At 50.3% G+C, this 15,416-nt stretch overlaps 2 protein-coding genes across 2 annotated transcripts in view; both read right to left on the bottom strand.

Moving 5' to 3' along the window:
* Positions 1 to 4,196: 4,196 nt before the first annotated feature.
* Positions 4,197 to 11,049, bottom strand: LOC125332738 (solute carrier family 22 member 13-like). Its single transcript, XM_048318013.1, has 10 exons — positions 10,639 to 11,049; positions 9,520 to 9,623; positions 9,027 to 9,181; positions 8,523 to 8,691; positions 7,991 to 8,111; positions 7,285 to 7,379; positions 6,753 to 6,967; positions 6,183 to 6,291; positions 5,818 to 6,028; positions 4,197 to 5,342 (listed from the first exon to the last, which is right to left on the bottom strand). Exons 1-10 carry the CDS (start codon positions 11,008 to 11,010, stop codon positions 5,247 to 5,249), a joined length of 1,647 nt encoding a protein of 548 aa, XP_048173970.1. The 5' UTR covers positions 11,011 to 11,049; the 3' UTR covers positions 4,197 to 5,246.
* A 2,617-nt stretch (positions 11,050 to 13,666) lies between these two features.
* OXSR1 (oxidative stress responsive kinase 1) overlaps positions 13,667 to 15,416 on the bottom strand; it is an 83,517-nt gene continuing 81,767 nt past the window's right edge. The window contains exon 18 of the mRNA XM_048317884.1: positions 13,667 to 15,049. Within this exon, the coding sequence (XP_048173841.1) occupies positions 14,975 to 15,049 (75 nt within the window). The 3' untranslated portion in view covers positions 13,667 to 14,974. The remainder of the gene's footprint in view (positions 15,050 to 15,416) is intronic.

Genomic DNA, 15,416 nt, shown 5'->3' with positions numbered 1-15,416 from the left:
TGTAACTGGAGCCGCGGGGTGTCCCGGCAGGCAGTGGGTGCGGTGTTACCGTGTAGTGAGAACCCAGGGTAGTGGCAGAGGCATGGCGGGGCTGGGCAGCGGCAGCTCGGCTCCTGAACACAGCCAGGAGAGGCTTCCTCAGCAGGGGATCGGGGTCCTGGGTTTTCCCCTGAGGCACCCAAGTAGATGGTGTGGGTCCTTTCCAGTGAGGCTGGATGTCCATAAGATCCCAGTGCAACGTCCACTCTTAGGAGCAGAGCTTCACTCACGATAGGAGAAGACAGCAGGAGACGGAGCCTCAAAATGGTGGCAGATTCTCCCCACAGCCTGTCTCCCCTCTGATGCCAACAGTGAGAGAGCAAGAAGAGCTGAGCCCAGCCCCTCACCCCCAGCCAAAAGCTCGGGGTATCTCTGACCTTCCAAACAGAAAATTCCCCAGGTAAGAGAGTAGCTAGCTGCACCGTTTCCCCTCCTCCTACCAACCACATCTTTTGTTCTCTTAAGTATAGGTAGTTATTGTTTCTTACCAACAGATGGGACAAAATTCCATGAGAGAAGGAAACAAAAGGAAAAATCCTAACCCCCAAGAGCTGGGGAAGAAGGGGCTGGTGCACCTGGAGCAGCTGAGGGAGTTGGGGGAGCTCAGCCTGGAGAAAAGGAGGCTCAGGGGATACTCTCTCTCTCTCCAACTCCCTGACAGGCAGGTGGGTCTCTTCTCCCAAGTAACAAAGCACAGGACAAGTGGAAATGGCCCCAAGTTGCACCACTGGGAGGTTTAAATTGGATAATAGGGAAAATTTCTTCTCCTCAAGGGTTGTCTAACACTGAAACAGGCTGCCCAGGCCACTGGTGGAGTCACCATCCCTGGGGGTATCAAAAAGGCACGTAGCTGTGTCATTTAGGGATGTGGTTCCGTGGTGGAACAGATGGGTTGATGGCTGGACTCAATGGCCTTAGCGGTCTTTTCCACCCTAAATGAACCAATGATTCTATGGCTTCTTGCACAGTCAGGAGATCAGGTTTAATGCTCATCTCCTCACCTCCTCAGCCATTCCCTGCTGCGTCCCCTTCTGCAAGCTTTGCTCTTCTCATTGACCTGGGGCTTGCCAGCATGGGGTCAGGTGAAAGGAGACGGTCATGTCTTCTGGGTAAAGGGGGATTTCCAGGTTCCTGACACCTCTGCCCCACAGCCAGGATTGGTGTCACTGTGTGACAGTGTGTTGGTGTCACTGACACTGACAATGTGCTGATTATTTCAGTGGTCCCTGTGGGGCTACTCTGACAACAGGAGCTGGTTTTGCCCCTGCATCTGCTCTTCCCAGCTAAACCATGCTACCCCATTTTGTCTTCACCACCTCTTTAGCGTTTTGGCTCCCTCCCTTTGTTATGGGGTCATCCTCTTTGCCTTAGTTATCCTTCAGGTCACTTTTTACCCTTTGCCCATGGCCTCATAATCATGAGAGCCCAGAGCACCCCACTGTGTGCATGCAAAAGTGTGTTTGCATTCCTACAGGTTTATGTTTGCATTCCCACATGCTGTTCCAGTACTCCTGGCTCCACTTTATGCTGTCAACTCTACTCGTTGCAGGGCAAGGCCATGTGTGGGCTGGCTAGGAGTGACGTTAAGGCACAGCAAAAACATTGGACATCCTCCTACTTGTGCTGAGCTGGGCGAAACATGAGTCAAGTTATTCAGGTACTCTTCAAGTGTACAGTCCAGGGGTATTCAAACTAACATGGTCCAGTGATCCAGAGAAGAGCAGATAAAATGTAATACAGAGCTGTTGGAGTGAGTCCAGAGGAAGCCACAAAGATGATTAGAGGGATGAAGAACCTCTCCTATGAGGAAAGGATGAGAGAGTTTGGATTGTTCAGCCTGGAGAAGAGAAGGCCCCAGAGAGACCTTAGAGCCCCTTCCAGTGCCTAAAGGGGCTCCAGGAGAGCTGGAGAGGGACTTTGGACAAGGGCATAGAGTGACAGGACAAGGTGGAATGACTTAAAACTGACAGATTAGATGTTAGGAAGAAATTCTTCCCTGTGAGGGTGGTGAGGCCCTGGCTCCCTCAGCCCTGGCTGAGGTTGCCCAGAGAAGCTGTGGCTGCCCCATCCCTGGAAGTGTCCAAAGCTGGGTTGGACAGGGCTCGGAGCAACTTGGTCTAGTGGAGGGTGTCCCTGCACGTGGCAGGGGGGGATTGGAATGAGATGATCTTTAAGGTCCCTTGACACTAAACTGTGCTGTAAATCAAGTCCCTCCTGATGGGAGAGAATTTTCTGAAAGTCCTTTCAAGGAGTTTCAAAGATAAACCGAGACTTTTCCTGGAGTTTCAGTGCTTCCAGATAGTTGTTTATTAAGTCTTATCAGAGGAACAGAGCCACTAGCATGACCCAGGTACAGCATAGAGCACAGAAAAGCAGGAGTGAAGGCTCTCTATCAAGATTTACACAGCCTTTTAAAGATATTTTAACCAATAGTTACTGAAAACATATATTATTTTCACTTTCCTGCCAATTATTCAGTAACATGACCAGGAACTGCGGAATTCTCTATCCAATCATTCCGAACTACTTTTACTGCAGAACATGGAGTAGTAGAAGAAGGAGAAGAAGGTTTAGAGAACAACAACAATCCTCCATTTTGATATTTTTTACTCTTATCTATTTACCACAAAGAGAAGCCCAAAACCTCTAAATTTTTCACCCTGTGACAATCTTACATAGTAGTCTATCACCTAATTCACACCACTGCATTTTCTAGTTCTTGTCTGATCGTTGGTAATTCTTTCCAAGGTTGGATATTAAAACAGTGTTGTTCAGGGGGGTAAGAACCCTTAAAAACAGGCAGAGAAATATTCTTGGCACTCTGGGTTCCTGCAGTCCCTTCCCACCCAAACCACTCCAAGATTCTATGAAATGGATCTTCAGCCCACTAGAGGCATGAATGAGATGGAAGCAGAAGTACATCAGCTGTGCTTGGATGCCTGTATTTATGAAATGAGCTAAACCAGAGAGTCTCAGAACACAATTTCCAAAGTGGTTCCTTCAATAACTGTACATTTGGCTCCAAGCTCTTCCCTCAGCCTTTACCCTAAGTGCCTTGTTTTCCATAAAAGCCTGAAGGAGGCACTCCGCAGCCTTTCCAGGGAAAGGATAAAGGACTGAGCTCCTCTGTTCTCAGGGTACGGAAGAGGAGCACCACAGAAAATCCTCTGAAAATCAGTGCCAGAGAGAAGATGGCATCTGTTATGATCCAGTTTTCAGGTCCTTAGAAATGCCTCTGCCCAAATTAAGGTGCAAACGAGACCATATGCCAGTAACAATAGTAAGGATTTTATTTTATGGTAAATATGAGAGAGAGAGAGAGAGAGAGAAAGAAAGAAAGAAAGGAAGAAAGAAGTAGAAGACAAGTGAGAGGGACAGAAAGAGTGACAGGGACAGAAGAAGGAAAATATCACCACTCCGTGGATCCCAATGATGTTCATTGATCCTCTCCAGCTGGTCTCTCGGTGGTGAAGGTCCCCCAGAAGGCACAGAGTCCCAAGGGTGTACATGCTCAGGCTGGGTGGGCATGTCCGGCCATGTCCCCCTGGGGCGGGGTCAGTCTCTCACAGCAGACTCTGGGTCTGCTGCATCCCGTGCAGCCCTGTGGGGCCAAGCCTCTCACATGAATGTCCTGTGGATGTGGCCGTGGGGTTGGGGGTTCCACAGCTGGGCCAGTTTGTGTAATTTGAAGATGGGTGTTTACTGCCTCTCACCAGAGGTTGCACCACCCAAAACCTCCTCCTCCCCCCTCAGTTGGGGGGAGTCTGTGTAAACCTGGCTTCTGTGAGCTGTGCTCTCTCCCCCCACCCCAAACTCAACCTCGCAGCTGGTGGCTTTGGTCTTTTGTGGATGCATACCTTTCCCTCAGCCTGAAATGACTGAACAATGTGTTTCCCTTTATCTAACCAACGGTTTGACTTTCAGTTCAAAGTCCCTCTCTTCAGGGAGGCTTCTTTGGTAGTAGCTTCTTTATAATGAGCAAAACTTTGTATCAGTGTTTGAGGCATGAACTATTTTCAGTCTCTGACAGCATCACAGCCAGTCCCTCCTGGCAGGGTACTGTCACATGGCACTGATTTTATCCAAAACTCTGTCTTCATCAAACTGAATATCCATGAGGTACTTTGGTCCATGGAAAACATACAGGCATGACAATGGAGAGAAGAAATACTCTGGTTTAAAAGTTTCTTGACACTACCAGAAAAAAAATCTGTGAGCTGTACAGTTAAAGATGAAGAACCACCATGTGCAACTCCCAGGCTTCAGCTGTACCCATCCAGTGGGAAAAGAAAGGTGGACTGAGGGACATGAGATAATATGAAGGGAAGCAGAGGAAAAACATGGTTTTTTCTTCACAGTGTAAGACAAAAGTGGTCCTAAATCTTTAAAGACAAAATGGATCCAGCAAAAAAGGAATAGATTAGAACAGAGTAGGAAAGACTTGACATTTCCCAGAAAGATTTGCACTTTTTTCTAAGAGACCAACTGCCACATCCCTCCGTTTCCTGGAATCAATTTGGTCCCACACTGCAGCCCAACAGCACCATTCTCCATGCCCACAGCATCATGACAGGCATCAATTCAAAGCAACCAGCACTTAGCTGAAAATTCTGCTGCCTGTTAGACATCCTTGCTCCCTGCATGCTGTTTCTTCCATCACATCTTTTTTTTTTCCTCAGCTGGGCATCTCAAATTAAAAAAAAAAAAAAAAAAAGGAGTGTTTTTTTATGAGAGAACGGGATGATCTTGCTAGACAGCCACAATAAATCACTCCTTGCAAGTGTGAGATTATTTTCAGTGCTGCATCTGCTCCAACTCTCCTGTTAGTGAGTCCAGTTCTCTGTTGCAAGTTTATTCAGTGCTCTAGTGGGTGTCTCACTGGACAAAGTTTACAGTCTCACCTTCCTGGAGACATGACAGGAAAAACAAAGAGAAAGTTCCTCCATTCTGATTCTTGATTTCTTCTTTCCCTCAAGTAAAAAGCACCCAATTTTCTCCAGTAAGAGCACTGTTGGACACCAGTGACAGACTCAAGTGCCTGAGGACATGCTACAGAAGAAGATACAGGAAGGCAAAAAAGACAAGGAAACCCAAGAATTGGCAGTGATGGCCTGAGCAATGGTGGTGTCCTGTGGTGGAGACCCTGCCTGTCCTCAGTGCCCACACAGCACTGGGCTGCCTTTATCCACAGCCACCTGCAGACTCAGCTAGAAGTACGTGGTCTTCGTGCTCTCATTGTCTTGCCCACCATCTTTTCCTTTCACCTGCCCATTCTGAGAGCTGCTGGTGGCATTTTTGCAGACCTGGTGAAAGGGAAAAGGGTGTAAAAGCAAGGAAAGGTGTGTGATGAGCTGAGGGCAGCTGTCCCTGAGACGAGCAGCCTTCAGCAACCTGGATCCCATTCCTTACTGTTCCTGTGGACACCCTTCTCCCAGCAAGACAACAGAAGTATTGGGGTGCAATTCCACCTGGTCCCATGGGGAATGAGGGCTGGGAGCAATGAGAGGCTGAAAGCCAGAGGATGTGGCTACAAGGCACCAGCCCTTCCCTGAGGAGGGCAGGGGGAGGAAAGCGGAGCACTGGCTGTTCTATCCCATGGACAGGAATGAAGGGATGACCACCATGGGCAGGATTATGGGGGTCTCCTCCCCTCCCTCCACAGTGGGACAGCCCCATTCCATGCCCTCACACCCCTGGAACTTCTAAAGAAACCCCCAGCACATGCAACACCAAGGGGCTCCCCACATCCCCACCCCAGAGGCAGCACCAGGAACCCACCTCAGCCAGGCGGTGGCCATCCCCGGTGTCATCTGCCAGGTCGGTGCCACGGGTCTCGGGCAGCAGGACACAGAGCAACCCCCCCAGCACGGGGGCGCTCCCAAAGATGGCCATGGGGATGGATCGGTGGTACTGGTCCAGGAGACGGACCAGTGGGGCCAGGATCCCGGCCACCCGCGCTGACATGGAGCACAGCCCCACTCCAGTCTGCCTGTGGGAGCGAGGGGTAACGGGAGATGTGGGCAGGGAGCAGCACCCCCAGGCCACCACGGGGCTGAGCATGGCCATGGGGACAACTGGGCTCCTGCCCCATCACCACCGCCAGCCACAGCAGAGGGAAGCCCCAATGGGTGGGAAGACCTCACCTGACAATGGTGGGGAAGAGCTCAGCGGCGTAGACATAGGAGGTGGAGAAGGAGGCTGAGGCAGCAAACTTGCCAATGGTGGCCAGGATGGTGGTTGCCATGGGCTGGTCTGAGGGGAGGAGGAGAGACATCCGCTATGGGATGGGGGAGGGCTCAGCAGCAGTCACGGATGGCAACTGGGGATTGCAGGGACAACTGTGTCACCTGCAGGGAGCCATTGCCTCTGACAGGGCCTGAGCATGAACCAGGCTGCTCTGGCCTGGTGGCCACTTTCAGTGCATTCTACATCCATCATCTCACCTCCCCAGGTATTAATTTTCCCAGAGCACAGCTCTGCTGACGGGGGGCCCACTGGGCTCAGTTTTGCCCTCTTCTATCATGACTGGCAAGAAAAGGTTTATATTTTTGGAATGGGCCCTGAGGGTTCAGCCAGGCCCCTGTGTCCTGGCTCAGGCCTAGAGGGATGTGAGCCACCCTGGCTGGGAGGACAGGGCCAGCAAGGGAAGGGTCGGGGCTCTGTGCCTCCCTATCCCAGAGGATGTCCTCTCTGTATGGGATGAGGTTGTTCACCTTCAGGGATGCCGGTGATGATCAGACACACCAGGCCACTCAGCACCAGGAGAACGGCCTGGGTTTTCCTCCTCCCAAACCTCTGCAGAGTGAAGATACAACCAACACGGGCTGGGATTTCCACTGCTCCAAAGGCCAGCTGAGTCAGGTAGATATCCAGGCCAAAATTTGTCACATTGAGACTCAGTCCATAGTAGACAAAGCTGTTCACAAACCTGAAAGCCAGGCAGGGTGGCACTGAGCAGCTGTTAGCCATGAGGAAATGCAGCACTGATCTCCAATGACAACACTTTGACCAAGCCACAGCATTTCCAAGGAGATGTAAAACCAGAGGAATACCACAGGCCTGCCAAAGCTGGAAGTGCTATAACCTTTCCTGTCTTAACATCCAGAAGCATCTTAAACAGCCAGAAGCAGAAACACCTATCAGTAATTTTCAAAACGCACAAAGTGAATTTAGTTAAGAATAACCATGAATCCCTTCTTTTCTCCACCTAGAAGCCTGCAAATAAGGGACAAGGGAATGTCTTACCAGGCACATGACATGATTAAAGTCACCTTCCGCAGGTTCTTCTTCCGAAAGAGATCCAGGAAACTTCCAGACTTGGTCTGTTTCTCAGGCTTCAACTTCAAAACACAGAAAGTCAAAGAGTCAAAGCAGGAAAAGGAAACCCATGGCCAGCTCCTTTTCCACCTGCAGACCATGGAAAGCTTTGGTGGGACAGGCCTGTGACACCCAGTGCTGTGGGAGGGAGGGAGGGAGGGAGGGAGGGAAACCAGTGGGGCTGGGCTCGTGCCTCTGTGCTCTGGGTGCCCAGCACAGCGGGGTGGTGACTGAAAGGTTCCTGGGGATGAACACTTCCCCAGTGTAGGAACTTTGGGGTGGGCAAGGAGGGAACTCCCCTTCAGGCCTTTCTGCATGGAAACGCACAGACTAACCAGAGACTTTGTGCTCATCAGTTGCACTCCTGGAATCTTCAGAGGAGAAAAGCCAGGGAAGCGTTGCAGTCCTTCCCAATCCCCAGGTGGACTCCAGAAAGCTCCAGGCTGAGCTTCAGCAGAAGCTGGGCCTCTTCCCTGACCTTGTCCCCTTGTAACTCAGCTGGAGCTGGAGTCCCCCCCAGTCCATGCCCAAACCATCCCCAGTGGGAATGGAGAGAGGTTTCTGGGGTGAGCTGAGCTCCAGGGGCTGCTGCAAGGCCCAGGGCAGTGTCTGAGGACAAGAACCCCCCCAGTACCTGCTCCAGGAGCCCTGGCGGGAGGCTGCGCTTGTTGGTGGCTGCCGCCTTCTGCAGGACCTTCTTGGCTTCCTCGATTCTGCCTTTGGTCACCAGCCAGCGAGCTGACTCTGGGAGCACCCTGCCAGGAGGGGAGGCCAGGACATGCTGCTGTGACCTGCTGAGCTCCCCACAGCCCCTTTCTCTGGGACCACGTCCAGCAAGTCGTGGCCACCACAGGATCAGATCACAGAACCCCAGAGTATTCTGTGTTGGAAGGGACCCACAAGGATCATCAAGTCCAGCTCTAAAGTGAATGGCCCATGGGGTCAATGGATCTAATTACCCTAAATTTAGGCTCCAAATTTGGAGACCTGATTCAGCAAAGCAGCTGCTGCTCTCAGCAGTCCAGTGCCCCAGGGAGATTTGCTGAGCTCCACTATCTGCATGCCAATGGGAAAGACGCAGCCTGGTCCTGCCGTGCTGCCACCTCCTCACCCATGCCCTCACACTGCTGTCATGTCTGCAGGAGCTCTGTTCACATCCCACTTACCAGATGTAGAAGAAAAGGGCAAACATAGGAGCAGATCCTGTGATTTCCAGCAGCCTCCAGTTGTGAATCCCATAACTCAAACCAGCCAAAATCATCTGCCCGATGGCAAAACAGCAGTGAGAAGTGAGCACTGCCTTTGGCCGGGAGGAGGCACCGATCCATTCTGTAGCTGAAAGGAAGAAGGAAGGCTCACAGTCATACAAATTATTTTCTCTGATGCAAACAGGGTGCTTCCCTGGAGAAGAATTATTCTGGAGGTGAGGATTAAACTAACCTCTTGAGATGGGCCACTGTCCCCTTGCCCTTCTCTGAGCACCGGCTGGGGAGAAATGCTCCCCAAAGCTCTGACTGAGGGCTGAGAAGATGCCAAAGTACCAAAGGACAGTGAAGAGCAAGACCTGTCCTCGCCACGGTGTTTTTCTAGTCAAACATGAATATTTTTATTTCTTTGCAGAGTTTTCTATTGCATCTTGAGAAGCCCCAGGGCAAGGGCACACTACTCACCTAAGGCCAGTATGGTCATGGTGATCCCTGACACAGAGGCCCCCACGACACACCTGAAGGCCATGTACACATAGAAGTGGGGCACAAAGGCAATTCCCAGGCCAAACAAACCCTGGAGGAAGACGGAGATCAGAATGACTGGGCGGCGGCCAATCCTAGGGAGAAACAGGGAAGACACAATCGGTGTCTGGAGAGACCCCACGGAGATGGCAAGGAGCCCAGCAGGTTATACAGTGATTTTTATCACCCTGGTAAGGCTCAGACTAGACTCTGGGGTGACAAGTGAAGCATTGTACACACATGCTGTGTCTCTCTCTCTTCCCCTCCCCGTGTGGCCATGTCCTCATGGGACCTGAGGACTTTGGTCAGGGTCCCTATTAGTGAGAAGTGGTGACAAAATGCACAGGGTGCAGTGTCCAGACGGGCTCACACCACCTGCTCTGTGCTGGGCTGGCTTTGCACACACCCTGGGCAGGGGGTTGCGGCTCCTCACCTGTCACTCAGAGGCCCAAAGATCATGGATCCCAGGAGCAGCCCTGCCATGTAGATGGCCTGGGCAATGTCATTCAGGTCCTTCCTGTCACACACCAGGTCAAACTAGAGAAGGGAGAAAGAGATGCTTTGGGATCCCCCCTTCCAAGGATGTGAATCCCCACAGAATGCACAGGGCACACAAGTCAGAGGTAGGACAAGCCCTTGGGGCACTCAGTAGGGTCCCTCTTCCATGCACTGGGACGTGCCCCTTGTCCAGCCCAGACAACCCAGGGGAGCCTCCTGGTCAGAAAATTTTGCTCTAGGTGGGCCTGGGGTCAGAAACAGCATCTTCCTTCCTCTCAGACCACCTGACCTCCCAGAGGAGACAGGATGAGTGCAGTGCTGATTCCTGGGACAAGCAGTTAAGGAGATGTCCTGCAATTGCCAGCATCCAGAGGGCATCAATGGAAAGAATGACATGGGGAGGATCACAGAACCATAGAATGGTTTGGATTGGAAGGGACCTTAAAGATAATCTAATTCGAACCCCCCTGCCATGTGCAGGGACACCTTCCACTACCCCAGATTGCTCCAAGCCCCATCCAACCTGGCCTTGAACACTTCCAGGGATGGGGCAGCCACAGCTTCTCTGGGCAGCCTGTGCCAGGGCCTCACCACATTCACAGGGCAGAATTTCTTGCTAATATCTAACCTAAACCTACTCTCCATCTTAATTTAGCTTCTTTCTCAGCAGTTGTTACAACTGTGATGTTAGGGGTTGGACTAGATGAGTTTCAAAGGACTCTTCCAAGCCAAATCATTCCATGATTTTAAATTGGAAGGTTACCCCCTGTATACAGCGAGGTAGGTAACCCAGGGGCAGGAGGTCTCACCCGGAGTGATTCATCTCCCCACTGGCTCTGCACATGGCCCCACTGACACCTCTATCACAGCCTGCATCCTCTCCAGCACCACACCTGGGGGCTGTGTGGTGGAGCCGAAGTCCCCAACACACACCTGCTGTAAATGTCAGCCCACCCCAGCTGATCCGTGGTCAGGCACCAGCTCTGGGGGAACTGCAGCCATTTGGGTGTCCCATCCCTTCCACATCCCAGCACATCAGCAGGCAAATACCGACCTCGGTCAGCAGGGACGGTGGCTGTTCTGAGGGGTACACCCAGCCACTGCTGCACTTCTGTGTGTCATTCAGGCCGTAGGCCATGATGGAGTCGAGGTCCCAGTCCACCGGGGAGTACATGGAGCACTGCTCAAACTCCCCGTCGGCACCCCGGGGCAGGGTGAGGTTCAGCTGCTCTTCCTCGGTCAGGTTGGGGCCGACGGCGCGGATCCAGCTGGTGTCACAGTGGTGAGGCACATATGGGACCATGAAAAGTTGGCAAAACTGGTGGAAAGCCACACTGAGGCAGGGGATCACAGAGAGCAGCACCAGGCATTTCTGAAATCGCCCAAAATCACCAACTGCTTTCAAAATTTCCCCGACACCTGACATTTGGCGGCTGTGTCTGGGACAGGACAGTGCTGGGACAGACTTCCCAGAGGCCTGGAATTAATGTTTAAACCTCATAAATGTTTAAACCTGCAGATAAGCTCTGCAGTCATAGGCAGTCACTACAAGTACACCATGTAATATATTAATCATCCCTGTGCCACCCACCAACATCCAGTGCTGGCTGGAGCAGAAGGACCTCTGTTTCAGGGAACCTGGGCCACCCCCTCTGCCAGGGCCAGGTGGCATTGAAAGGGAAGAGACTCTTCTCCACAGTGACAGCAATGGCTGCATTTGTTGAACCACTCAGGAAAGCAAGGCTCAGAGGGGCCAAAACAAGCCCAGTGTGATGCAGAGCTGGGAACAGCCCAGAGGAATAAAGGGAGCTAGGTTAATGGATGGGCAGAGCCAAAGACAAGGAAGGGCAGCCAGTTAGTTCATTGTGATTCCAGGTGATGGGAGTTGCCCTTTCCTTCATCTTTTGCACCTTCCCCTGTGCAACACAAGCAAACTGGGCACAGGATGTCCCCCCTTCCCACCAGTTCTGGGCCAGTCTGCAGGCTGCTGGGGGCTAAATGCAGGGAAGACCTGGGGAAGGAGTAAAGGGATGGGAGAAATTTTGACATGGGGCAATGCTGCTTGAGGCTCAAATGCCTAAAATGATCACCAAGAACATGAGTCCAGCACTGTTCAGCCCATCCCTAATGTAGGAACAGCATTTGCCTGAGGCCCCCGTTGAGATGTCCATGAGGTGCCCAAAGACCACTTCTCCTGGCCACAGATCCATGAGAAGGGCACCGTAAAGCATGATGGAAAACAGACCATTGATGCTGCACTGGGGTTGACCAGTGCACCCACAAAGAACAATTATTGCGGAGGTAGAGAGGAGGGAGTGCAGTTCATGCTCTCACCGCTTGTCAGGGCATAAATCCTCCCACTTTCACACCAACCTGTGTCATCCCGAGGCATTCCTGGACACAGGAAGCTCATTCCCAGCTGCACAGGGCATGCAGAGCTTGGAACAAACCTCTCAGCTGGAGACAAGCTCTCAGGGCACCATCCCAAGTGCCCTCCTGCTCCGTTTCTGCACGCAACTCCTGCAGAGTTGGACTTGCGGAACAGTTTGGGTTGGAAGGCACCTGAAAGCTCACCCAGTTCCAAGCCCCTGCCATGGGCCTGGACACCTCCCACCAGACCATGTTATTCAGAGCCCCATCCAGCCTGGACTTGATCTCCCTGTCCCCCTCCTGGGGGCTGCCAAACCTCCCACCATCCCAAACAGAAACACCCCAGGGGTTGCAGACACCACTCAGACAAACCCCTTCCCCAAGAAACACCATCCAACCCAATGACAAGCAAACCACATATCAAACACCTGGCAATGGACAATTTGTTCTTTATTGATTAAAAATTAGACACATGCAGTAAAATACAAAGTCCAAAAAAGGAAAAAAAGCCTGACTATTTTACATCTTTCATTATAATCTACAATACACCAAAGTTGTGAAGAGGATCCGTTTTCATTAACAGAGCATTTTCCTTAAAAGTAGGAACTAACTTAAAATTACCACCTGCTTCCAGGTTCAGATCAGAAATTTGCACAAAAACCAAATTCTTAATGACACTGGAAAACAATTATGAACAGCATTGGCACTTACTGGAACAACATCAGAAAAGACAGTTGTCTAGCACTGTAATAGCCCAAGTAAATATTCTGGATCCCTACCCAAAAGATCTGGAGATCTAGAGAGCAAAACCCATCAGCTTCTTCCTCACTTAGTTTCTCCGTTAAAGAACTACGGAACCTTGGGTTAGCGTGAGCTCAAGCTCTCTAAGTCCTGGCTTTGGGAAAATGGGGAATAACAATAAACAGATGCTGCATTGTTCCATTTGAGCAGTTTGAGTCCTAACCTTCCTCAGCACCAGTACACAAATGAACAAGGAGGTCCCCGGGGCATGCAGGCAGACGGAAAATAATACTGTACCACAACTACCTTGTCTCTGTATCCTAAAGGTTCCCAACACATCCACACTGAGCACAGGGTGACGGGAAAATCAAGGTGCCAGCCTGCTCTTCCCAAGCCAAGAAGCTCAATGGGGGCCACCATAGGGAGTGCTTTGTGACAGGCAACAGGGAGTGGTGCCACTCACACTCGGCCAAACGCAGCCACCACCAACTCCCTGCTATCGGGCACGCGCTTCCTGGGCTCTTGAGAGCGACAGCTCAGCACCTCAGGATGATCTCGCTCCCAAATTGTCATCCTCCTCTCCCTTCCCTTCATACTCACCAGCCACGGGGCTGCAAACAGCCCATGGGGACACACCCAATATCCACCCAGAGGCTACAAGCAACAGGGGCGGTATAAAAAGAACATGCACAATTCAGGAAGCTTCCACAGCTGCTCATAGAGAACAAGATGTAAATACAGATTGTTCATCTGAAGACTTGGAAATTAAAAAAAAAAACCCAACAGAACAAAAGTCCTAATTGAACCTAGTCATTCCGCTCTGTTTCTGCATTGTTTGTGTCTGATGGAAACAAAGCACGTTTCCATCTGTGTGTTAAATTACAGACTTACAATTTCTGTGTAGAAAACACTCCAGAGCCAAGAGCAGTTACAAAGGCCAACTGTGAAACAGTAGGAAAAAAAAAAAAAAAAAGAGTCAACACCATTTATTATTCACATATTGCATTACAAGTGTCTCTTATCAAACTCAGAGCATAATTTATATTATTCATGTAGAAACTCAACTTCAACACCACATGGAAAGAAAAGCTAAATACGTGTGTACAGGGGTGCAGTGACATCCTGATCAAAGATCGAGGCTTGGGCCGACGCGCAGCCCGACGACCCAAGGGATTTAGTGCAGGAGGGACAAGCCCAGCGCCCGCTTTTGCCCAGTACGGCCACTCTACTGGCAATTCTTTATTGCTGTAAAACATGACAGGGAGGTTCCACGGGTACCAGCTTACAAAGGACTGGGGAACACACTGGGAGGCCAGCCAGGCATGACCAAACTGGGTTTCAGGGACACTTGGATGTGCATCTGTTCCAAAGGCAGAGTGACACAAATCTCCACTCCCTGTGACTGTGGATATTGTGTTCATCATCTGAAAGACCAGTTTCCAGGCAGCAATGCCTCGCTGGTCTGTTTCAAGAACAGACTACATCTAAGATGCAGAATGAAAGCAGCAGGAAGGACTGCTTAATGTAAATTAAAAGGTTCAGCCCTCATGCCATGCCTGGCACTCATGTGGAGAGAACCAAAATGATAAAGAAAAAAAAAAAATTAAGGCAGTTTACAAAGGGAAGCTGACTTCTAACACCTCAAAGTCAGGGAACTTCTCAAAAGCACAAACAAAAGGGAAGGCGGCTCTCCCTCCTGTGGGTTAAGACTCCGCTTGCTTTCTCAGGTGCAAGCATTCAAACCAGCAGTTTTAAAACACACAGCCAAAGAGAAGCAGATTTCTCAGCACTCCAGGCGACCCAAACAACATGTACATTGGTGTTTCCAATAGAAGGAGAAGCAGGTAAGGAACCAAAAAAAAAAAAAATCCGTTCAGTATTAAAACTTGTGCAAAAATAGCAAGTGAAAAAAATGAAACCACATGTAAGCAAACACTTAGGCAAGATCATCAGAGCAGTGGAACCCCCTGCTTCGTACTCAGTAGTATTTTTCTTTAAAGTAAGGCAATAATAAAATGAACATGCAGGCAATGACATGTTGGGTCTGCATGTTTGAGATGACAGATACAAAAACATGAGAGTTGTTTACAAAAGGTGTAAACGTCATCGGTAATTTCAGGAAGGTTTGTGATCCTATTAAGGAAAATGTTAAAGCTTCTAGGAAGGGGGCTGTAGTTCAATTCTTTGGCAGTAGTGGTTTTTTTTTTTTAGGCTAACAGAAGCATTACGAATATGCACATGTGGGTTCTCTGTTGGGAAACATCTCCTGGGACCAATGTTTAGCTGATGCTGAGCTGTGCAAATCCTATAAGTTTGCCATCATCCGGAATTTCTGAGCCATCAACACCAGATGCCTGAAACAAGAACAGAGATCCAAATAGCAACACACATGCTCTACCTTTCAGCACAAACCACAAGCAGGTGTATCAGACACGGCCTGAGGAGGAAGCAGACACAGGACAGCTTTGCACTGTACTCAGCAGCTTGCACTACCCAAAGTTAAAATTGAGTGCTTTTATATTTTTGCCTTTTTTTTTTTTTTGAAGCTACAAAGGGCTGGTACTGAATGTCTGCCAATGTCTGCTCCAACTAGACATTTTATGTGCAATAACTGGGGCAAAACAAGTGAAAACTCCTTACAGGAAGAGTAAAAAATAAGAGCACTTACTCCTTCACTCCCAATAACCTGGTTACAACCTTCGCTTTGCCACTCCCCCTGAG

The sequence above is a fragment of the Corvus hawaiiensis genome, chromosome 1 (assembly GCF_020740725.1).
Source record: "Corvus hawaiiensis isolate bCorHaw1 chromosome 1, bCorHaw1.pri.cur, whole genome shotgun sequence".
NCBI classification, from domain to species: Eukaryota; Metazoa; Chordata; class Aves; order Passeriformes; family Corvidae; genus Corvus; species Corvus hawaiiensis.
This window is presented reverse-complemented; position numbering and strand designations above follow the sequence as displayed.

Excerpts from the sequence above, each read along its gene's own strand:
- LOC125332738 (XM_048318013.1), bottom strand. The coding sequence starts at position 11,010 with ATGTCAGGTGTCGGGGAAATTTTGAAAGCAGTTGGTGATTTTGGGCGA. Across the intron at positions 6,968-7,284 it reads TTAATCATGTCATGTGCCTG|GTTTGTGAACAGCTTTGTCT; the intron begins GTAAGACATTCC and ends CCTGGCTTTCAG. Across the intron at positions 6,292-6,752 it reads CATCACCGGCATCCCTGAAG|ACCAGCCCATGGCAACCACC; the intron begins GTGAACAACCTC and ends TCCTCCCCTCAG.